The 24,360-nt window shown below is 44.0% G+C and overlaps 1 protein-coding gene across 1 annotated transcript in view; it reads right to left on the minus strand.

The window, feature by feature from the left end:
* The window catches only part of pacs2 (phosphofurin acidic cluster sorting protein 2), a 122,665-nt gene that overhangs the window by 47,680 nt on the left and 50,625 nt on the right, over positions 1-24,360 (minus strand). The window contains exons 2-5 of the mRNA XM_052485368.1: positions 13,964-14,051; positions 12,074-12,163; positions 9,604-9,729; positions 2,715-2,877 (exon numbers count right to left, since the gene is read on the minus strand). Coding sequence (XP_052341328.1) covers positions 2,715-2,877; positions 9,604-9,729; positions 12,074-12,163; positions 13,964-14,051 — 467 coding nt within the window. The remainder of the gene's footprint in view (positions 1-2,714; positions 2,878-9,603; positions 9,730-12,073; positions 12,164-13,963; positions 14,052-24,360) is intronic.

Here is a 24,360-nt window from a genome sequence, read left to right on the forward strand (position 1 = left end):
ATCACAATGTTGTGTAACAGCATACCTGAATACCTCAGTAACCTGAATACCTCAGTAGAATCACCATGTTGTGTAACAGCATACCTGAATACCTCAGTAGAATCACCATGTTGTGTAACAGCGTACCTGAATACCTCAGTAGAATCACAATGTTGTGTAACAGCGTACCTGAATACCTCAGTAACCTGAATACCTCAGTAGAATCACAATGTTGTGTAACAGCGTACCTGAATACCTCAGTAACCTGAATACCTCAGTAGAATCACAATGTTGTGTAACAGCGTACCTGAATACCTCAGTAGAATCACAATGTTGTGTAACAGCGTACCTGAATACCTCAGTAGAATCACCATGTTGTGTAACAGCATACCTGAATACCTCAGTAGAATCACCATGTTGTGTAACAGTACCTGAATACCTCAGTAACCTGAATACCTCAGTAGAATCACCATGTTGTGTAACAGCGTACCTGAATACCTCAGTAGAACCACCATGTTGTGTAACAGCGTACCTGAATACCTCAGTAACCTGAAACCTCACCATGTTGTGTAACAGCATACCTGAATACCTCAGTAGAACCACCATGTTGTGTAACAGCGTACCTGAATACCTCAGTAGAACCACCATGTTGTGTAACAGCGTACCTGAATACCTCAGTAGAACCACCATGTTGTGTAACAGCGTACCTGAATACCTCAGTAACCTGAATATCTCAGTAGAACCACCATGTTGTGTAACAGCATACCTGAATACCTCAGTAGAACCACCATGTTGTGTAACAGCATACCTGAATACCTCAGTAGAACCACCATGTTGTGTAACAGCGTACCTGAATACCTCAGTAGAATCACAATGTTGTGTAACAGCGTACCTGAATACCTCAGTAACCTGAATACCTCAGTAGAACCACCATGTTGTGTAACAGCATACCTGAATACCTCAGTAGAATCACCATGTTGTGTAACAGCGTACCTGAATACCTCAGTAGAACCACCATGTTGTGTAACAGCGTACCTGAATACCTCAGTAGAACCACCATGTTGTGTAACAGCATACCTGAATACCTCAGTAGAATCACAATGTTGTGTAACAGCGTACCTGAATACCTCAGTAACCTGAATACCTCAGTAGAACCGCCATGTTGTGTAACAGCATACCTGAATACCTCAGTAGAATCACCATGTTGTGTAACAGCGTACCTGAATACCTCAGTAGAACCACCATGTTGTGTAACAGCATACCTGAATACCTCAGTAGAACCACCATGTTGTGTAACAGCATACCTGAATACCTCAGTAACCTGAATATCTCAGTAGAACCGCCATGTTGTGTAACAGCGTACCTGAATACCTCAGTAGAACCACCATGTTGTGTAACAGCGTACCTGAATACCTCAGTAGAACCGCCATGTTGTGTAACAGCATACCTGAATACCTCAGTAACCTGAATACCTCAGTAGAATCACCATGTTGTGTAACAGCATACCTGAATACCTCAGTAACCTGAATACCTCAGTAGAATCACCATGTTGTGTAACAGCATACCTGAATACCTCAGTAACCTGAATACCTCAGTAGAATCACCATGTTGTGTAACAGCGTACCTGAATACCTCAGTAACCTGAATACCTCAGTAGAACTGCCATGTTGTGTAACAGCGTACCTGAATACCTCAGTAACCTGAATACCTCAGTAGAACCACCATGTTGCGTAACAGCATACCTGAATACCTTAGTAGAACCACCATGTTGTGTAACAGCGTACCTGAATACATCAGTAGAACCACCATGTTGTGTAACAGCGTACCTGAATACCTCAGTAACCTGAATACCTCAGTAGAACCACCATGTTGTGTAACAGCGTACCTGAATACCTCAGTAACCTGAATACCTCAGTAGAACCACCATGTTGTGTAACAGCATACCTGAATACCTCAGTAACCTGAATACCTCAGTAGAACCACCATGTTGTGTAACAGCGTACCTGAATACCTCAGTAACCTGAATACCTCAGTAGAACCACCATGTTGTGTAACAGCATACCTGAATACCTCAGTAGAACCACCATGTTGTGTAACAGCGTACCTGAATACCTCAGTAACCTGAATACCTCAGTAGAACCACCATGTTGTGTAACAGCGTACCTGAATACCTCAGTAACCTGAATACCTCAGTAGAACCACCATGTTGTGTAACAGCGTACCTGAATACCTCAGTAGAACCACCATGTTGTGTAACAGCGTACCTGAATACCTCAGTAGAACCACCATGTTGTGTAACAGCGTACCTGAATACCTCAGTAGAATCACAATGTTGTGTAACAGCGTACCTGAATACCTCAGTAGAATCACAATGTTGTGTAACAGCGTACCTGAATATCTCAGTAGAACCGCCATGTTGTGTAACAGCGTACCTGAATACCTCAGTAGAATCACAATGTTGTGTAACAGCGTACCTGAATACCTCAGTAACCTGAATACCTCAGTAGAACCACCATGTTGTGTAACAGCGTACCTGAATACCTCAGTAACCTGAATACCTCAATAGAACCGCCATGTTGTGTAACAGCGAACCTGAATACCTCAGTAGAACCGCAATGTTGTGTAACAGCGTACCTGAATACCTCAGTAGAACCACCATGTTGTGTAACAGCGTACCTGAATACCTCAGTAACCTGAATACCTCAATAGAACCGCGATGTTGTGTAACAGCGTACCTGAGCATTTGATCTTGGTTCCCTCCTGCAGAGCGGCCTCTTCGTGGTCTATCGGCTGACTGGACAGTGAGAAGATCCAGATCTCAGCTACTTTACCCAGCATCTCCTTCTGGTTACTGCACAGAGACAGAACCTGGCCCCCCTCCGTAGGGTGCTGCATCACCTGGTGGTGAGGGGCAACAAGACCATAAGGGGATTTTTCTGGCATGTGTTTCTAAATCTGTCTGCCGGTCTCTCTCTCTCTCTCTGTATCTGTGTCTCTATATGTCTCTCTATCTCTCTCTCTCTAGGTCTCTCTCTGTGTCTGTGTATCTGTGTCTCTCGGTCTCTCTCTGTGTCTCTAGGTCTCTCTCTGTGTCTCTAGGTCTCTCTCTGTGTCTCTAGGTCTCTCTCTGTGTCTCTAGGTCTCTCTCTGTGTCTCTAGGTCTCTCTCTGTGTCTCTAGGTCTCTCTCTGTGTCTCTATAGGTCTCTCCCTCTCTCTAGGTCTCTCTCTGTGTCTGTCTGTCGGCAGAAACGAGCAGTAGGGTTGGGTCCGTAGGCAAGCTTAGAGTGGAAGCCAGTGGAGTGTGCGGAGGAGTAGGGGGGATGAGAGAACTTGGGAAGATCGAACACCAGACGTGCTGCAGCGTTCTAGATAAGGATCATGAGACCATGGGCCTACTTAACAACAACAACAATAATAGTAATAGTGGACATGGGATTACCATTAACAACAACAACAATAATAGTAGTAGTGGACATGGGATTACCATTAACAACAACAACAATATTAATGAGAACAACAATACATTAAAGCAATGGTAGTGGACCAGTGTCAACATGACTGAGAAGACACATGACCTGGTAGTGGACCAGTGTCAACATGACTGAGAAGACACATGACCTGGTAGTGGACCAGTGTCAACATGACTGAGAAGACACATGACCTGGTAGTGGACCAGTGTCAACATGACTGAGAAGACACATGACGTGGTAGTGTACCAGTGTCAACATGACTGAGAAGACACATGACCTGGTAGTAGACCAGTGTCAACCAGACTGAGAAGACACATGACCTGGTAGTAGATCAGTGTCAACATGACTGAGAAGACACATGACCTGGTAGTGGACCAGTGTCAACCAGACTGAGAAGACACATGACCTGGTAGTGGACCAGTGTCAACATGACTGAGAAGACACATGACCTGGTAGTAGACCAGTGTCAACCAGACTGAGAAGACACATGACCTGGTAGTAGATCAGTGTCAACATGACTGAGAAGACACATGACCTGGTAGTGGACCAGTGTCAACCAGACTGAAGACACATGACCTGGTAGTGGACCAGTGTCAACATGACTGAGAAGACACATGACCTGGTAGTAGACCAGTGTCAACCAGACTGAAAGACACATGACCTGGTAGTGGACCAGTGTCAACATGACTGAGAAGACACATGACCTGGTAGTAGACCAGTGTCAACATGACTGAGAAGACACATGACCTGGTAGTGGACCAGTGTCAACATGACTGAGAAGACACATGACCTGGTAGTAGACCAGTGTCAACATGACTGAGAAGACACATGACCTGGTAGTGGACCAGTGTCAACATGACTGAGAAGACACATGACCTGGTAGTAGACCAGTGTCAACAGACTGAGAAGACACATGACCTGGTAGTGGACCAGTGTCAACATGACTGAGAAGACACATGACCTGGTAGTAGACCAGTGTCAACATGACTGAGAAGACACATGACCTGGTAGTGGACCAGTGTCAACATGACTGAGAAGACACATGACCTGGTAGTAGACCAGTGTCAACATGACTGAGAAGACACATGACCTGGTAGTAGACCAGTGTCAACATGACTGAGAAGACACATGACCTGGTAGTGGACCAGTCTCAACCTGACTGAGAAGACACATGACCTGGTAGTGGACCAGTCTCAACCTGACTGAGAAGACACATGACCTGGTAGTAGACCAGTGTCAACCTGACTGAGAAGACACATGACCTGGTAGTAGATCAGTGTCAACATGACTGAGAAGACACATGACCTGGTAGTAGATCAGTGTCAACATGACTGAGAAGACACATGACCTGGTAGTAAACCAGTGTCAACCAGACTGAGAAGACACATGACCTGGTATGAAAGACAAAATAAAACAAGATGTGAAATATTATCGACATGACTTTGCACTTTTCACTGTCTGTGGCAGGACACATATTTGGCTGCCAAAACTGCACATATTGGCTTTTCACCCAATAAATATTAGATTTTTTCTTCATCTTTTATAGTTTCAAATTCTTTGTATTGAATTATAATTTTGGGAAAGAAATATTGTCTTAGGTCAAAGTATATGTCACAGTGTAATAGGAAATGCAGCTCTGTCTCTACCTCTCCCCTGGAGCAGAGTGAGCACAGCCTGTGTCTCTCTCTCTTTGTGTGCGTCTCTCTCTCTCTCTCTCTCTATGTGTCTTTCTGTGCGTGTTTTTGTGTGTCTCTCTCCATGTGTCTTTCTGTGCGTGTTTTTGTGTGTCTCTCTCCATGTGTCTTTCTGTGCGTGTTTTTGTGTGTCTCTCTCCATGTGTCTTTCTGTGCGTGTTTTTGTGTGTCTCTCTCTCTCTGTGTGTGTGTGTGTGTCTCTCTCAAATTGCTTTATTGGCATGAAATACAATTAGTTGCTATTGCCAAAGCAGTATAGTGGTAGATCATTTCAGTAACTCCAATACAATGAGGATAATAATGAATAGAGTTTATTTCAATCGTAATAATAATAGCACATATAATCTCTCTCTCCATCTCCAAATAGAAGACATACAGATGGAGAGAGTATGTCTCTGTCTCTGTCTCTCTCTCCATCTCCTAGACATCTCCAAATAGAAGACATACAGATGGAGATAATCTCTCTCTCTCTCTCTCTCTCTCTCTCTCTCTCTCTCTCTCTCTCTCTCTCTCTCTCTCTCTCTCTCTCTCTCTCTCTCTCTCTCTCTCTCTCTCTCTCTCTCTCTCTCTCTCTCTCTCTCTCTCTCTCTCTCTCTCTCTCTCTCTCTCTCTCTCTCTCTCTCTCTCTCTCTCTCTCTCTCTCTCTCTCTCTCTCTCTCTCTCTCTCTCTCTCTCTCTCTCTCTCTCTGTCTCTCTCTCTCTCTGTCTCTCTCTCTCTCTCTCTCTCTCTGGTCTCTCTCTCTCTGTCTCTCTGTCTGTCTCTCTGTCTGTCTCTGTCTCTCTGTCTCTCTGTCTCTCTGTCTCTCTGTCTGTCTCTCTCTCTGTCTGTCTCTCTCTGTCTCTCTCTGTCTCTCTCTGTCTCTCTCTGTCTCTCTCTGTCTCTCTCTGTCTCTCTCGACAGAGATGGTCTAGAGTGATTTGAAGTTAGAGCCACACAGAGCCGGAGGCGGCCATTTTAGTGCTTCACACAGCTGTGTGTCTTTGTTCAGGCAGATGGCGTTAAGCTGAGAGTTAGAAGGTAGTTACAGAGGGAAGGACAGACGCAGACGCAGTCCCCAGAGGATGTCTGGGGATGAGGAGAGGACGGAGAAAGACTTCTGAGGAGAATTCATTCATAAATGCACCCCAGTACACACAACAAACAGCATGGATGCCAAAGAGACACTACTAATACAGCTGTGTTCCTACCTCAGCCATATCGATGGTTCCTACCTCAGCCATATCGATGGTTCCTACCTCAGCCATATCGATGGTTCCTACCTCAGCCATATCGATGGTTCCTACAGCCAGGGTCTTCTCTCATTGTGTTCCTACCTCAGCTATATCGATGGTTCCTACCTCAGCTATATCGATGGTTCCTACCTCAGCTATATCGATGGTTCCTACCTCAGCTATATCGATGGTTCCTACCTCAGCTATATCGATGGTTCCTACCTCAGCTATATCGATGGTTCCTACCTCAGCCATATCGATGGTTCCTACCTCAGCCATATCGATGGTTCCTACCTCAGCTATATCGATGGTTCCTACAGCCAGGGTTTTCCCTCATTGTGTTCCTACCTCAGCCATGTCGATGGTTCCTACCTCAACCATGTCGATGGTTCCTACCTCAACCATGTCGATGGTTCCTACCTCAACCATGTCGATGGTTCCTACCTCAACCATGTCGATGGTTCCTACCTCAACCATGTCGATGGTTCCTACCTCAACCATGTCGATGGTTCCTACCTCAACCATGTCGATGGTTCCTACCTCAACCATGTCGATGGTTCCTACCTCAACCATATCGATGGTTCCTACCTCAACCATGTCGATGGTTCCTACCTCAACCATGTCGATGGTTCCTACCTCAACCATGTCGATGGTTCCTACGTCAACCATGTCGATGGTTCCTACCTCAACCATGTCGATGGTTCCTACCTCAGCCATATCGATGGTTCCTACCTCAGCCATATCGATGGTTCCTACAGCCAGGGTTTTCCCTCATTGTGTTCCTACCTCAGCCATGTCGATGGTTCCTACCTCAACCATGTCGATGGTTCCTACCTCAGCCATGTCGATGGTTCCTACCTCAGCCATGTCGATGGTTCCTACCTCAGCCATGTCGATGGTTCCTACCTCAACCATGTCAATGGTTCCTACCTCAACCATGTCGATGGTTCCCGTCAACCATGTCGATGGTTCCTACCTCAGCCATGTCGATGGTTCCTACCTCAGCCATGTCGATGGTTCCTACCTCAGCCATATCGATGGTTCCTACAGCCAGGGTCTTGTCTCATTGTGTTCCTACCTCAGCCATATCGATGGTTCCTACCTCAGCCATATCGATGGTTCCTACCTCAGCCATATCGATGGTTCCTACCTCAGCCATATCGATGGTTCCTACCTCAGCCATATCGATGGTTCCTACCTCAGCCATATCGATGGTTCCTACCTCAGCCATATCGATGGTTCCTACCTCAGCCATATCGATGGTTCCTACCTCAGCCATATCGATGGTTCCTACAGCCAGGGTCTTGTCTCATTATGTTCCTACCTCAGCCATATCGATGGTTCCTACAGCCAGGGTCTTGTCTCGTTGTGTTCCTACCTCATTATATCGATGGTTCCTACCTCAACCATGTCGATGGTTCCTACCTCAACCATGTCGATGGTTCCTACCTCAACCATGTCGATGGTTCCTACCTCAACCATGTCGATGGTTCCTACCTCAACCATGTCGATGGTTCCTACCTCAGCCATATCGATGGTTCCTACCTCAACCATATCGATGGTTCCTACCTCAACCATATCGATGGTTCCTACCTCAACCATGTCGATGGTTCCTACCTCAACCATGTCGATGGTTCCTACGTCAACCATGTCGATGGTTCCTACCTCAACCATGTCGATGGTTCCTACCTCAACCATGTCGATGGTTCCTACCTCAACCATGTCGATGGTTCCTACCTCAGCCATATCGATGGTTCCTACCTCAGCCATATCGATGGTTCCTACAGCCATATCATGGTTCCTACCTCAGCCATGTCGATGGTTCCTACCTCAACCATTCGATGGTTCCTACCTCAGCCATATCGATGGTTCCTACCTCAACCATATCGATGGTTCCTACCTCAACCATGTCGATGGTTCCTACCTCAACCATGTCATGGTTCCTACCTCAACCATGTCGATGGTTCCTACCTCAACCATGTCGATGGTTCCTACCTCAACCATGTCGATGGTTCCTACCTCAACCATGTCGATGGTTCCTACCTCAACCATGTCGATGGTTCCTACCTCAGCTATATCGATGGTTCCTACCTCAACCATGTCGATGGTTCCTACCCAGGGTCTTCTCTGATTGTGTTCCTACCTCAGCCATATCGATGGTTCCTACAGCTCAGTCTTCTCTCGATGGTTCCTACCTCAGCTATATCGATGGTTCCTACCTCAACCATGTCGATGGTTCCTACCTCAACCATGTCGATGGTTCCTACCTCAACCATGTCGATGGTTCCTACCTCAACCATGTCGATGGTTCCTACCTCAACCATGTCGATGGTTCCTACCTCAGCCATATCGATGGTTCCTACAGCCAGGGTCTTCCCTCATTGTGTTCCTACCTCAGCCATATCGATGGTTCCTACCTCAGCCATATCGATGGTTCCTACCTCAGCCATATCGATGGTTCCTACCTCAGCCATATCGATGGTTCCTACCTCAGCCATGTCGATGGTTCCTACCTCAGCCATATCGATGGTTCCTACCTCAGCCATGTCGATGGTTCCTACCTCAGCCATATCGATGGTTCCTACCTCAGCCATATCGATGGTTCCTACCTCAGCCATATCGATGGTTCCTACCTCAACCATGTCGATGGTTCCTACAGCCAGGGTTTTCCCTCATTGTGTTCCTACCTCAGCCATATCGATGGTTCCTACCTCAGCCATATCGATGGTTCCTACCTCAGCCATATCGATGGTTCCTACAGCCAGGGTTTTCCCTCATTGGTTCCTACCTCAACCATGTCGATGGTTCCTACCTCAACCATGTCGATGGTTCCTACTCAACCTTGTCGATGGTTCCTACCTCAACCTATATCGATGGTTCCTACCTCAGCCATGTCGATGGTTCCTACAACCAGGGTCTTGTCTTGTGTTCCTACCTCAACCATGTCGATGGTTCCTACCTCAACCATGTCGATGGTTCCTACCTCAACCATGTCGATGGTTCCTACAGCCAGGGTCTTGTCTCATTGTGTTCCTACCTCAGCCATATCGATGGTTCCTACCTCAACCATGTCGATGGATCCTACAGCCAGGGTCTTGTCTCATTGTGTTCCTACCTCAACCATGTCGATGGTTCCTACAGCCAGGGTCTTGTCTCATTGTGTTCCTACCTCAGCCATATCGATGGTTCCTACCTCAACCATGTCGATGGATCCTACAGCCAGGGTCTTCTCTCATTGTGTTCCTACCTCAGCCATATCGATGGTTCCTACAGCCAGGGTCTTGTATCCCAGGATAGTCCTGTTCTTGTATCTCTTCCTCCTCTGCAGCAGGATCTGGAGCTTGTTACCCTCTCTCTTCAGGAAGTGAGGGTACTGAGGATGGATGAAAAACAAAAATAAAGAGAACAATTAGCCACGTATTTTTGTTTTTTTTAACCCTTTTTTCTCTCCCCTTTTTCGTGGTCTCCAATTGGTCGTTACAGTCTTTATTTACTGTCTTGTTTCATCGCTGCAACTCCCGTACGGACTCGGGAGCGGCGAAGGTCGAGAGCCGTGCGTCCTCCGAAACACAACCCAACCAAGCCGCATCCAACCCGGGAAGCCAGCCGCACCAATGTGTCGGAGGAAACACCGTGCACCTGGCGACCAGGTCAGCGTGCACTGCGCCCGGCCTGCCACAGGAGTCGCTAGTGCGCGATGAGACAAGGATATCCCTGCCAGGCAAGCCCTCACCTAACCCGGACGACGCTGGGCCAATTGTGCGTCTCCCCACGGACCTCCCGGTGGTGGCCGGCTGCGACAGAGCCTGGACTCTAACCCAGAGTCTCTGGTGGCACAGCTAGCGCTGCAGTGCCTTAGACCACTGCGCCACCCGGGAGGCCCTGCCACATGGTTTTTTTGAAGTATAGAACAGTGTTGGCATGACAGGGAAGATAGGATGTGGGTAAGGATGTGGGTAAGTCAAAGGGCAGTAGGCCGGATGCTGACTCTGACATACAATACCAGTCCAAAGTTTGGACACACCTACTCAATCATGGGTTTTTCTTTAATTTGTTTTACTATTTTCTACATTGTAGAATAATAGTGAAGACATCAAAACTATGAAATAACACATATGGAATCATGTAGTAACCATAAAAAGTGTTAAACAAATCTATTTTCTTTTTCATAATTGAGATTCTTCAAAGTAGCCACCCTTTGCCTTGATGAGAGCTTTGAAACACTCTTGGCATTCTCTCAACCAGCGTCATGAGGAATGCTTTTCCAACAGTCTTGAAGGAGTTCCCTCATATGCTGAGCACTTGTTGGCTGCTTTTCCTTCACTTTGCGGTCCGACTCATCCCAAACCATCTTAGTTGAGTTGAGGTCGGGTGATTGTGGAGGCCAGGTCATCTGATGCAGCGCTCCATCACTCTCCTTGGTAAAATAGCCCTTAAACAGCCTGGAGGTGTTTTGAGTCATTGTCCTGTTGATAAACAAATGATTGTCCCACAAACCGGATGGAATCAGTCAGACCAAAGGACAGATGTCCCCTGGTCTAATGTCCCCTGGTCTAATGTCCCCTGGTCTAATGTCCACCGGTCTAATGTCCACCGGTCTAATGTCCACCGGTCTAATGTCCACCGGTCTAATGTCCTAATGTCCCCTGGTCTAATGTCCACACTGGTCTAATGTCCACTGGTCTAATGTCCACCGGTCTAATGTCCCCTGGTCTAATGTCCCCTGGTCTAATGTCCACTGGTCTAATGTCCACCGGTCTAATGTCCACCGGTCTAATGTCCACCGGTCTAATGTCCATTGCTCGTGTTTCTTGGCCCAAGCAAGTCTCTTCTACTTACTGATGTCCTTTAGTCGTGGTTTCTCTTGAACAGTTGATGTTGTGTCTGTTACTTGAACTCTGTGAAGCATTTAATTGGGCTGCAATTTCTGAGTCTGGTAACTCTAATGAACTTATCCTCTGCAGCAGAGGTAACTCTGCGTCTTCCTTTCCTGTGGCGGTCCTCATGAGAGCCTGTTTCATCATAGCGCTTGATGGTTTTTACGACTGCACTTGAAGAAACTTTAAAAGTTCTTGAAATGTTCATGATTGACTGACCTTCATGTCTTAAAGTAATGATGGACTGTCATTTCTGTTTGCTTATTTGAGCTGTTCTTACGATAATATGGACTTGGTCTTTTACCAGATAGGCTATCTTCTGTATACCACCCCTACCTTCTCACAACACAACTAAAATGCTCAAACTCATTAAGAAGGCAATATATTCCACAAATTAACTTTTAACAAGGCACACCTGTTAATTGAAATGCATTCCAGGTGACTACCTCATGAAGCTGGTTGAGAGAATACCAAGAGTGTGCAAAGATGTCATCAAGGTCATGGTCATCAAGGTGGCTACTTTGAGGAATCTAAAATATTTTTTTTTAAATGTATTTGTTTAACAATTTGTTGGTTACTACATGATTCTATATGTTTTATTTCATAGTTTTGATGTCGTCACTATTATTCTACAATGTAGAAAATAGTAAAAATAAAGAAAAACCCTTGAATGAGTAGGTGTGTCCAACCTTTTGACTGGCACTGTATATGCAGAAAAGCCAACAGACATGTTTATCTAGAGTGTTTACCTAGAGTGAGAAGGTGAGAGCCAGGTCAGTCTGTCTAGTGTTTACCTGCAGTGAGAAGGTGAGAGCCAAGTCAGTCTGTCTAGGTGTTTACCTGCAGTGAGAAGGTGAGAGCCAAGTCAGTCTCCACTGAGCCACTAGGGGGCAGCACTATCTCATGGGACCTCAGGATCCTCTTGGAACCCTAGGGAAAGGAATCACATCAGACCAGCACTCATTTCCATTATCCAGGCCCTCCTGGATTTGACTGTTTTTTGCCGTAATAGTGCTGTGTTTTTAATAGCTTAATGTTGCATAGGATTACGTTTTATAAGTCATGTTAAAAAAAAAGAAACAAATAAATCTGAACGGTATTATCTCAGCTTGCATTTTAAATTAAGCAATGCTCTACAAAGCTCTAATATTCAACCAGCAGGCACCAGTAGAGGAAGCAGGGGAAAGTGATGCACGGGGAAAAAAACATCAGCCAGGTTGAATAGCATTTGTCTGACAGGATGTGTGTGACATGCAGTGTACATACAGGATATACAGTATAGTGCATTCAGAAAGAATTCAGACCCCCTGGACTCTTTCTACATTTTGTTACGTTACAGCCTGAATTCTGAAATGGATTAAATTAATTGATTTCCTCAATCAATCAACACTCAATACCTCATAATGACATCACAATACCCCATAATGACATCGCAATACCTCATAATCACAATACCTCATTATGACATCACAATACCTCATAATGATATCACAATACCTCATAATGACATCACAATACCTCATAATGACAAAGCGACAGGTTTGTAGAAATGTTTGCAAATGTATAAATACATTTAAAAAAAAACACAAATACCTTATTGACATAAGTATTCAGACCCTTTGCTATGAGACTCAAAATTGAGCTCAGGTGAATTCTGTTTCCATTGATCATCCTTGAGATGTTTCTACAACTTGATTGAAGTCCACCTGTGATGAATTCAGAAAGACACACACCTGTCTATATAAAGGTCCCACAGTTGACAGTGAATGTTAGAGCAAAAACCAAGCCATGTGGTCGAAGGAATTGCCCGTAGAGCTCAGAGACAGGATTGTGTCGAGGCACAGATCTGGGGAAGGGTACCAAAAAATGTCTGCAGCATTGAAGGTCCCCAAGAACACAGTGGCCTCCGTCATTCTTAAATGGAAGAAGTTTGGAACCCAATGGTCACTCTGACAGTGCTCTAGAGGTCCTCTGTGGAGATGGGAGAACCTTCCAGAAGAACAACCATCTCTGCAGCACTCCACCAATCAGGCCTTTATGGTAGAGTGGCCAGACGGAAGCCACTCCTCAGTAAAAAGTGCATGACAAACCGTTTGGAATTTTCCAAAATGCACCTTAAGGACTCTCAGACCATGAGAAACAAGATTCTCTGGTCTGATGAAACAAAGAATGAACTCTTTGGCCTGAATGCCAAGCGTCACGTCTGGAGGAAACCTGACACCATCCCAACGGTGAAGCATGGTGGTGGCAACGTCATGCTGTGTTGGGTTGTTTTTCAGCAGCATGTCATTATGGGGTATTGTGATGTCATTATGGGGTATTGTGATGTCATTATGGGGTATTGTGATGTCATTATGGGGTATTGTGATGTCATTATGGGGTATTGTGATGTCATTATGTGATGTCATTATAGGGTATTGTGATGTCATTATGGGGTATTGTGATGTCATGATGGGGTATTGTGATGTCATTATGGGGTATTGTGTGTAGATTGATGAGGGGGAAAAACAATTTAATCCATTTTAGAATAAGGCTATAAAACGTAAACAAAATGTGGGAAAAGTCAAGGGTTCTGACTACTTTCTGAATGCACTGTGTATGTGTGAGCTCTGTGTGTAAATGCAGCATTTATATTGTGTGTACAGTATGTGTAGATATTGCATCCGGGTGTGTCCCTGTCATACCTCCAGCCATGTGAGGTGTTTCTGAAGGAGAACGCGATGGTCATACCTGGATTTTGACAGCGATGACCACAGAGATGAGCTCCTTGTCCAGCTCCCTCAGGACCACCAACCTCTTCAGAGTCAGACTGCACAACCTGCACACAGACGATAAGAGACTAAATTACAACTGGTCTCTAACGCACACACAGAGAACCCCCACAAAAGACCGGCAGGCAGACAGACCGGCAGGCAGACAGACAGACCGGCAGACAGTTAAACAACAACACTGCTAGTACTACCTTTATAATATTACAATGTTTGAGTAAACAGATAATTCACAGTCAAAACACATCCCTGTTAGCCGCCCATAAACATAGAAACCCAAACCTTCATCAAGTCTATTAGTCTGTAAGTTGTTATTAGTCTGTAAATTGCCTGGTTGTAGGTTGTAACACTGAGGACACGGTGCCTGGTTGTAGGTTGTAACACTGAGGACATGGTGCCTGGTTGTAGGTTGTAACACTGAGGGCATAGTGCCTGGTTGTAGGTTGTAACACTGAGGACATGGTGCCTGGTTGTAGGTTGTAACACTGAGGGCATAGTGCCTGGTTGTAGGTTGTAACACTGAGGACATGGTGCCTGGTTGTAGGTTGTAACACTGAGGGCATAGTGCCTGGTTGTAGGTTGTAACACTGAGGACATGGTGCCTGGTTGTAGGTTGTAACACTGAGGACATGGTGCCTGGTTGTAGGTTGTAACACTGAGGTCATAGTGCCTGGTTGTAGGTGGTAACACTGAGGGCATAGTGCCTGGTTGTAGGTTGTAACACTGAGGACATGGTGCCTGGTTGTAGGTTGTAACACTGAGGACATGGTGCCTGGTTGTAGGTTGTAACACTGAGGACATGGTGCCTGGTTGTAGGTTGTAACACTGAGGACATGGTGCCTGGTTGTAGGTTGTAACACTGAGGACACGGTGCCTGGTTGTAGGTTGTAACACTGAGGACATGGTGCCTGGTTGTAGGTTGTGACACTGAGGACATGGTGCCTGGTTGTAGGTTGTAACACTGAGGACATGGTGCCTGGTTGTAGGTTGTAACACTGAGGGCATAGTGCCTGGTTGTAGGTTGTAACACTGAGGACACGGTGCCTGGTTGTAGGTTGTAACACTGAGGACATGGTGCCTGGTTGTAGGTTGTAACACTGAGGACATGGTGTAATAATAATAATAATAATAATAGTAATAATAACAATAATAATAGTAATCATAATAATAGTAATCATAATAACAATAATAATAGTAATAATAATTTGGGGGTTGTTTATATTTGTCCTGCTACACACAAGTGCGTAATGAAACTGTTTCTTGCATATCCCCGAGACACCCGCAGGGAGTGGGGTCATGGCCAGGGTAGCCATTGTACAGCGCTCCTGAAGCAATTAGGGTTAAGTGCCTTGCTCAAGGGCACAGTTACATTTTTTTCTTTTTTACTTTGTCGGCTCCGGTATTTGAACCCGTAACCTTTCGGTTACCGCCCCAAGCGTTTTCCTTCAAGTCAACATCACCAGTTTATAAATATAAATAAGAATGGGCTAGCAGTTTTATGCAACAGACCCCAACATCGCCACTCGGTTGTTTCTGAGCTAGTTCAGCGTCTTCTGGAAGTATTCACACCTCTGGACTTATTTCACATTTTGTTGTGTTACAAAGTGGGATTTACATGTATCTACACAAAATATGAATGAAAAAAAATACTCCTATATCTTGATTATTCAACCATGTGCTTTGCTTGTACTTAGCTCCATTCAATTAATTTTTTTATCCTGAAAAACTCCACACAGTCCTTAAAGATTACAAGCATACTCATAACATGATGCAGCCACCACTAACTATGCTTGAAAATATAGAGAGTGGTACTCAATAATGTGTTGTATTGGATTTGCACCAAACATAACACTTTGTATTACTGGCCTGCTCGCCTCCCTACCACTGAGGAAGTACAGTTCCCGCTCAGCCCAGTCAAAACTGTTCGCTGCTCTGGCTCCCCAATGGTGGAACAAACTCCCTCACGACGCCAGGACAGCGGAGTCAATCACCACCTTCCGGAGACACCTGAAACCCCACCTCTTTAAGGAATACCTAGGATAGGATAAAGTAATCCTTCTCACCCCCCTTAAAAGATTTAGATGCACTATTGTAAAGTGGCTGTTCCACTGGATGTAAGGTGAATGCACCAATTTGTAAGTCGCTCTGGATAAGAGCGTCTGCTAAATGACTTAAATGTAAATGTATTTAGGACAATTAATTGGTTTGCCATATTTTTTGCAGTATTCCTTTAGTGACTCGTTGCAAACAGGATGCATGTTTCGGAATATTTGTATTCTGGCCAGGCTTCCTTCTTTTCATTCTGTCATTTAGGTTAGTATTGTGGGGTAATTACAATGTTGTTGATCCATCCTCAGTTTCTTCTTATCACAGCCATTAAACTCTGTAGCTGTTTTAAAGTCAACATTGGCCTTATGGTGAAATCCCTGAGCGGTTTCCTTCCTCTCCGGCAACTGAGTTAGGAAGGACGCCTGTATCTTTGTAGTGACTGGGTGTACTGATACACCATCCAAAGTGTAATAAATAACTACACCATGCTCAAAGGGCTATTCAATGTCTCGTTTTAAAAATGTACCCATCTACCAATAGGTGGCCTTCTTTGCGAGGCATTGGAAAACCTCCCTGGTCTTTGTAGTTGAATCTGTGTTTGAAATTCACTGCTCGACTGAGAGACCTTACAGATAATTGCATGTGTGGGGTACAGAGATGAGGTAGTCATTCAAAAATCAAGTTAAACACTATTATTTGTTTACTGTAATATAGCATTGTATCTGGTCAAACACCATTTTTCCCCAAACTAAGGGTTGGTCGACTATTTGAAGGGGGCTTTACTATTCTTAGGTAGTGGAAGAGCTTTTGCTTCCCTCCAGTCCTGAGGGCACACACTTTATAGTAGGCTTAAATTGAAGACATGGCAAATAGGAGTAGCAATATCGTCCGCAATTACCCTCAGTCATTTTCCATCCAAGTTGTCAGACCCCGGTGACTTGTCATTGTTGATTGACAACAATAATGTTTTCACCTCTTCACACACTCACTTACAATGCTTGTCTTTCATAATTTGGTCCAATATACTTGGAGGTGTAGTGTACTTGGAGGTGTAGTGTCAGCGTTTGTTGCTGGCACGCGATGCCTAAATGTGCTAATCTTGCCAATGAAGAAATCATTAAAGTAGTTGGCAATATCAGTTGGTTTTGTAATGAACGAGCCATCTGATTCAATGAATGATGGAGCAGAGTTTGCCTTTTTTCCCCAAAAATGCCATTAATCATTTTTTATGTCATTTATCTTTGCTTCATAGTGTAGTTTCTTCTTCTTTTAATTTAGTTTAGTTTAGTCACATGATTTCTCCGTTTGCCAATCGGTTGTGCTGCCCGATTTTACTTGCCATTCCCTTTGCCTCATCCCTCTCAACTATATATATATATATGTTTTAATTCCTCATCAATCCAAGGATTTAACCGTTTGTAACAGTCGTTTTCTTAATGGGTTCATGCTTATTAGTAACTGGAATAAGCAATTTCATAAATGTGTGAAGTGCAGCGTCTGGTTGCTCCTCATTACACGCCACAGACCAGCAGCGTCTGGTTGCTCCTCATTACACGCCACAGACCAGCAGCGTCTGGTTGCTCCTCATTACACGCCACAGACCAGCAGCGTCTGGTTGCTCCTCATTACACGCCACAGACCAGCAGCGTCTGGTTGCTCCTCATTACACGCCACAGACCAGCAGCGTCTGGTTGCTCCTCATTACACGCCACAGACCAGCAGCGTCTGGTTGCTCCTCATTACACGCCACAGACCAGCAGCGTCTGGTTGCTCCTCATTACACGCCACAGACCAGCAGCATCTGGTTGCTCCTCATTACACGCCACAGACCAGCAGCGTCTGGTTGCTCCTCATTACACGCCACAGACCAGCAGCGTCTGGTTGCTCCTCATTACACGCCACAGACCAGCAGCGTCTGGTTGCTCCTCATTACACGCCACAGACCAGCAGCGTCTGGTTGCTCCTCATTACACGCCACAGACCAGCAGCGTCTGGTTGCTCCTCATTACACGCCACAGACCAGCAGCGTGTGCTTGCTCCTCATTACACACCACAGAGCAGCAGCGTCTGGTTGCTCCTCATTACACACCACAGAGCAGCAGCGTGTGCTTGCTCCTCATTACACACCACAGTCCAGCAGCGTCTGGTTGCTCCTCATTACACACCACAGACCAGCAGCGTCTGGTTGCTCCTCATTACACACCACAGACCAGCTGGTTGCTCCTCATTACACACCACAGACCAGCAGCGTCTGGTTGCACCTCATTACACACCACAGACCAGCAGCGTCTGGTTGCTCCTCATTACACACCACAGACCAGCAGCGTCTGGTTGCTCCTCATTACACACCACAGACCAGCAGCGTCTGGTTGCTCCTCATTACACGCCACAGACCAGCAGCGTCCTGGTTGCTCCTCATTACACACCACAGACCAGCAGCGTCTGGTTGCTCCTCATTACACACCACAGACCAGCAGCGTCTGGTTGCTCCTCATTACACACCACAGACCAGCAGCGTCTGGTTGCTCCTCATTACACACCACAGACCAGCAGCGTCTGGTTGCTCCTCATTACACGCCACAGACCAGCAGCGTCCGGTTGCTCCTCATTACACGCCACAGACCAGCAAATATTATTTACATCAACAACATAGGAATCACTATAAAACGTATTGTATGACCTCTTATACACTATATTAGGCCCAGCCTTTGGAACTGTGGTTTTCCTAGATGTGGATATTATATACTGATCACTACATCCGATGAATCTGGATACTGCTTTCAAGCACGTCTGCAGCATTAGTAAAGATGAGATCAATACACGTTGATGATTTAATTCCTGTGCTGTTTGTAACTACCCTGGTAGGTTCACAGATATCCTGATCCAGGTTGCAGGCACTGGTTACAATTTGAAGCTTTTTCTTGAGTGGGCAGCTTGATGAAAGCCAGTCAATATTAAAAAGCACCCAGAAAATACACCTCTCTGTTGTTATCGAGCATTTCACACATGTTATCCAGATACTGACTGTTAGCACTTGGTGGTCTATAGCAGCTTCCCACAACAATGGGCTTTAGGTGAGACAGAATAACCTGTGTAGCCATATGTGACTTGTTTTTTGGGCAGAAATGCCTTCTGGAACATGTGAACTTTCATGTGCCTTGATAACAAACGTGTATAACCATCTGTAAAAGCACATGAAATTGTTACATTACGAGCCCAGTTGGTTTAGCCATGGAAAAAGCCAACAACCTTCCCGCTAGCCATGATTGGCTGAGATAATGAGCGGGCTGGACATGCCGAGAGATGAGTTCGGATTGGTCTGCCATGTGGCACGCTTCTGTCTATAACATGAGCTGGTCGGTATGTCTAGGTAATCCTTTCTAAGGCAGACTTTTATAAAGACATCTCGTAGTAGAACTACATTAGTGTTGCTCTACACTTTCTGGAGGACCGAGTTTTGAAAACAGTGGAATTTCGAGTATGACAGCTAAGGAGATGGTGTTTGATTGCAAATACGCAGACAGAGTCAAAAAGAGAACACAGAGAAGGATGTTGGATAAAATACCAGCCGTCTCCGGATTACATCTTCAAACTAAAGGGCAACCATGGCATCCGTGACAGACAGGGAGAAACGTCCATCCATGTTTACGGGGTAAGATAGTCTAGCTAGCTACATTTTCGGATATTACACGTTTCTAATTTAGTCAGAAAGTCGTTTTCATTTCAAGTTAAAGAGTACTGTTAGCTAGCTCGCTGGCTCGCTAGCTAACGTTACGTGTATGATCTGTGCAGTAATATTAGTATCTCAGAACCATTTGCATTGCTAAATATAGCCTCATGTTAGCTAGTTAACATTGAACCTGGTTGGCTAGTTACCTGCAGATTCATGCAGGGTAGTAACATTTTGAGTTGGGATTATGGTTAACTGTTTAGCTAGCTAGCTAGCTAGCTACGTGTCTAAACACAAGACTCTGCTATGCAAGTAACTGCAACAACATTATGTCACTGCAACAACATTATGATGTCACTGCAACAACATCATGATGTCACTGCAACAACATCATGATGTCACTGCAACAACATCATGATGACACTGCAACAACATTATGATGTCACGGCAACAACTGCCGATAGACGTAATTTCAGAGCACTCTCGTCTGAGCGTGCCAGAGCACAGAATAACTGACGGATTTACGGACGCTCAACACCCGTTAAATATGGCCGGTGTTGTAACGTCGTTCTTCGTTTGTGGAAAGAGAGTCGGACCGAAATGCAGCGTGGTTGTTACTCATGTTCTTTAATGAATGAAATGACGATACATGAAATAACTATACAATACAAAACAACAAACGGAACGCGAAACCTATTACAGCCTATCTGGTGAACACTACACAGAGACAGGAACAATCACCCACAAAATACACAGCGAAACCAGGCTACCTAAATACGGTTCCCTATCACCTGACTCTGATTGAGAACCGCCTCAGGCAGCCAAGCCCATACAACACCCCTACTCAGCCGCAATCCCAATAATACAAAAACCCCAATACGAAATACAACAACATAAACCCATGTCACACCCTGTCCTGACCAAATAATAAAGAAAACACAAAATACTAAGACCAAGGCGTGACAGTGTCACGCCTTGGTCATTGTATCTTGTGTTTTTGTTATATGTTTGGGTAGGCCAGGGTGTGACATGGGTTTATATGTTGTATTTCGTATTGGGGTTTGTATTAATTGGGAGTGTGTATTATTAGGGGTGTGTCTAGTTAGGCTTGGCTGCCTGAGGCGATTCCTAATTGGAGTCAGCTGATTCTCGTTGTCTCGGATTGGGAACCGTATTTAGGTAGCCTGAGTGCGCGTTGTATTTCGTGGGTGATTGTACCTGTCTTAGTGTTAGTCACCAGATAGGCTGTATGAGTTTCATTCGTTTGTTTTCTTCTTCCGTTATTTCATGTACCGTATTAGCTTCATTAAAAGTCATGAGTAACCTACACGCTGCATTTCGGTCTGACTTACTTCAAACAACAGACGAATATCATAACAGACAGGTAAACGTCGGCCAAAAAAAAGGCGTAATTAAATTGTTGCCAGCAGCACAGTCACATTCACCAACACTCTGGATAACATGAAAACAGACTCTCAAAAGAGAGTTTACAAGTTCATCCAACTTCTGAAAGCAGAATTACTTTCCCCATTGTTGTTACACCTATTGATCTGCAATAAACCACGTAGCCAGTTGTTAAGAGAGAGACTCCTGCTATAGAGTTCAATGATTCAGAGAAGGGCACAGAGACAGATATGATGGCTCTTTTATTAGTGTCTAGCAGATAGTCAATCAGCTCTTTAAAAATGCAGTTTCAACCATTCAGAGCTGCCCTTCATATTGTCATTTAAAACCCACATGGACTAGGATAGAATCGATGTCCTGATGTTGTCCATTCGGGAGCAGCTTAGTAATGTCATTTACTCCAGCTCCGTGATAGAACAATGAAAGGGGTTGAAAACTTATTGACTCAAGACATCTGTTTTTTAAATTTTGTATTACATTTTGCAAACATTTTCAAAAAACATAATTCCACTTTGACATTATGGGGTGATTGAGTGTCAACCAGTGAAGAAAACAACAAAAATAAATTTAAATCGATTGTAAATTTAAGGCTGTAATGTGTAATGTGGAAAAGGTCAAAGGGCGTGACTACTTTCTGAAGGAACTGTACGTATAATATCCTTCTAGCAGTTATGATTATACTTAGTTTTATTTTGAAGTACAGTACACATTATAGGTAGGGGGGGTATTTTTTTTCTCATTTTGTCTGTCATAGTTGAAGTGTACCTATGATGAAAATTACAGGCCTCTCTCATCTTTTTAAGTGGGAGAACTTGCACAATTGGTGGCTGACAAAACACTTTTTTGCCCCACGGTATATACTGTACTCGATACCTTCTACTTCATCTTGCCTATGCCGTTCTGTACCATCACTCATTCATATATTTTTATGTACATATTCTTTATCCCTTTACACTTGTGCGTGTATAAGGTAGTAGTTTTGGAATTGTTAGGTTAGATTACTCGTTGGTTATTACTGCATTGTCGGAACTAGAAACACAAGCATTTCGCTACACTCGCATTAACATCTGCTAACCACATGTATGTGACAAATAACATTTGATTTGATTTGATATAGAGGCTGCTGCCCTATACTATCTACATAGACACGGAATCACTGGCCACTTTAATAATGTTTACATACTGCTTTACTCATTTCATATGTATATACTGTATTCTATTCTACTGTATTCTATTCTACTGTATTCTATTCTACTGTATTCTAATCAATGCCACTCCAACATTGCTCATCCTAATATTTACATATTTCTTAACTCCATTATCTTACTTTTAGATGTGTCTATTGTTGTGAATTGTTAGATGTTACTGCACTGTTGGAGCTAGAAACACAAGTATTGTTAGATATTACTGTACTGTTGGAGCTAGAAACACAAGCATTTAGTTAGATATTACTGCACTGTTGGAGCTAGGAACACAAGCATTGTTAGATATTACTGCACTGTTGGAGCTAGAAACACAAGCATTGTTAGATACTACTGCATGTTATTGTTAGATATTACTGCACTGTTGGAGCTAGGAACACAAGCATTGTTAGATATTACTGTACTGTTGGAGCTAAACACAAGCATTGTTAGATATTAGAAACACAAGCACTGTACTGTTGGAGCTAGAAACACAAGCATTGTTAGATATTACTGTACTGTTGGAGCCAGGAACACAAGTATTGTTAGATATTACTGCCCTGTTGGAGCTAGAAACACAAGCATTGTTAGATATTACTGTACTGTTGGAGCCAGGAACACAAGTATTGTTAGATACTACTGCACTGTTGGAGCCAGGAACACAAGCATTGTTAGATATTACTGCCCTGTTGGAGCTAGAAACACAAGCATTTAGTTAGATATTACTGCACTGTTGGAGCTAGAAACACAAGCATTGTTAGATATTACTGTACTGTTGGAGCCAGGAAACAGATATTACTGTACTGTTGGAGCTAGAAACACAAGCATTGTTAGATATTACTGTACTGTTGGAGCCAGGAACACAAGCATTGTTAGATATTACTGCACTGTTGGAGCTAGAAACACAAGCATTGTTAGATACTACTGCACTGTTGGAGCTAAAAACACAAGCATTGTTAGATACTACTGCACTGTTGGAGCTAGGAACACAAGTATTTTTAGATATTACTGTACTGTTGGAGCTAGAAACACAAGTATTTAGTTAGATATTACTGCACTGTTGGAGCTAGAAACACAAGCATTTAGTTAGATATTACTGTACTGTTGGAGCTGGGAACACAAGCATTTAGTTAGATATTACTGCACTGTTGGAGCTAGAAACACAAGCATTTAGTTAGATATTACTGCACTGTTGGAGCTAGAAACACAAGCATTGTTAGATATTACTGTACTGTTGGAGCCAGGAACACAAGTATTGTTAGATATTACTACCCTGTTGGAGCTAGAAACACAAGCATTTAGTTAGATATTACTGCACTGTTGGAGCTAGAAACACAAGCATTTAGTTAGATATTACTGCACTGTTGGAGCTAGGAACACAAGCATTGTTAGATATTACTGCACTGTTGGAGCTAGAAACACAAGCATTGTTAGATACTACTGCACTGTTGGAGCTAGAAACACAAGCATTTAGTTAGATATTACTGTACTGTTGGAGCCAGGAACACAAGTATTGTTAGATATTACTGCCCTGTTGGAGCTAGAAACACAAGCATTTAGTTAGATACTACTGCACTGTTGGAGCTAGGAACACAAGCATTTAGTTAGATATTACTGTACTGTTGGAGCCAGGAACACAAGTATTGTTAGATATTACTGCACTGTTGGAGCTAGAAACACAAGCATTTAGTTAGATATTACTGCACTGTTGGAGCTAGAAACACAAGCATTTAGTTAGATACTACTGCACTGTTGGAGCTAGAAACACAAGCATTTAGTTAGATATTACTGCACTGTTGGAGCTAGAAACACAAGCATTTAGTTAGATACTACTGCACTGTTGGAGCTAGAAACACAAGCATTTAGTTAGATACTACTGCACTGTTGGAGCTAGAAACACAAGCATTTCACTACACCCGCAATAGCATCTGCTAAACATGTGTATGTGACCAATAAAATGCGACTTGATTTATAACATATCCAGAATGTATTAGTTTGACTCGCCAAATAAAAACAATAAAAAGCAATCTCATTTATATTGGCAAAAACTACTGC

Source organism: Oncorhynchus keta, chromosome 29 (assembly GCF_023373465.1).
Source record: "Oncorhynchus keta strain PuntledgeMale-10-30-2019 chromosome 29, Oket_V2, whole genome shotgun sequence".
In the NCBI taxonomy this organism is placed as follows: Eukaryota; Metazoa; Chordata; class Actinopteri; order Salmoniformes; family Salmonidae; genus Oncorhynchus; species Oncorhynchus keta.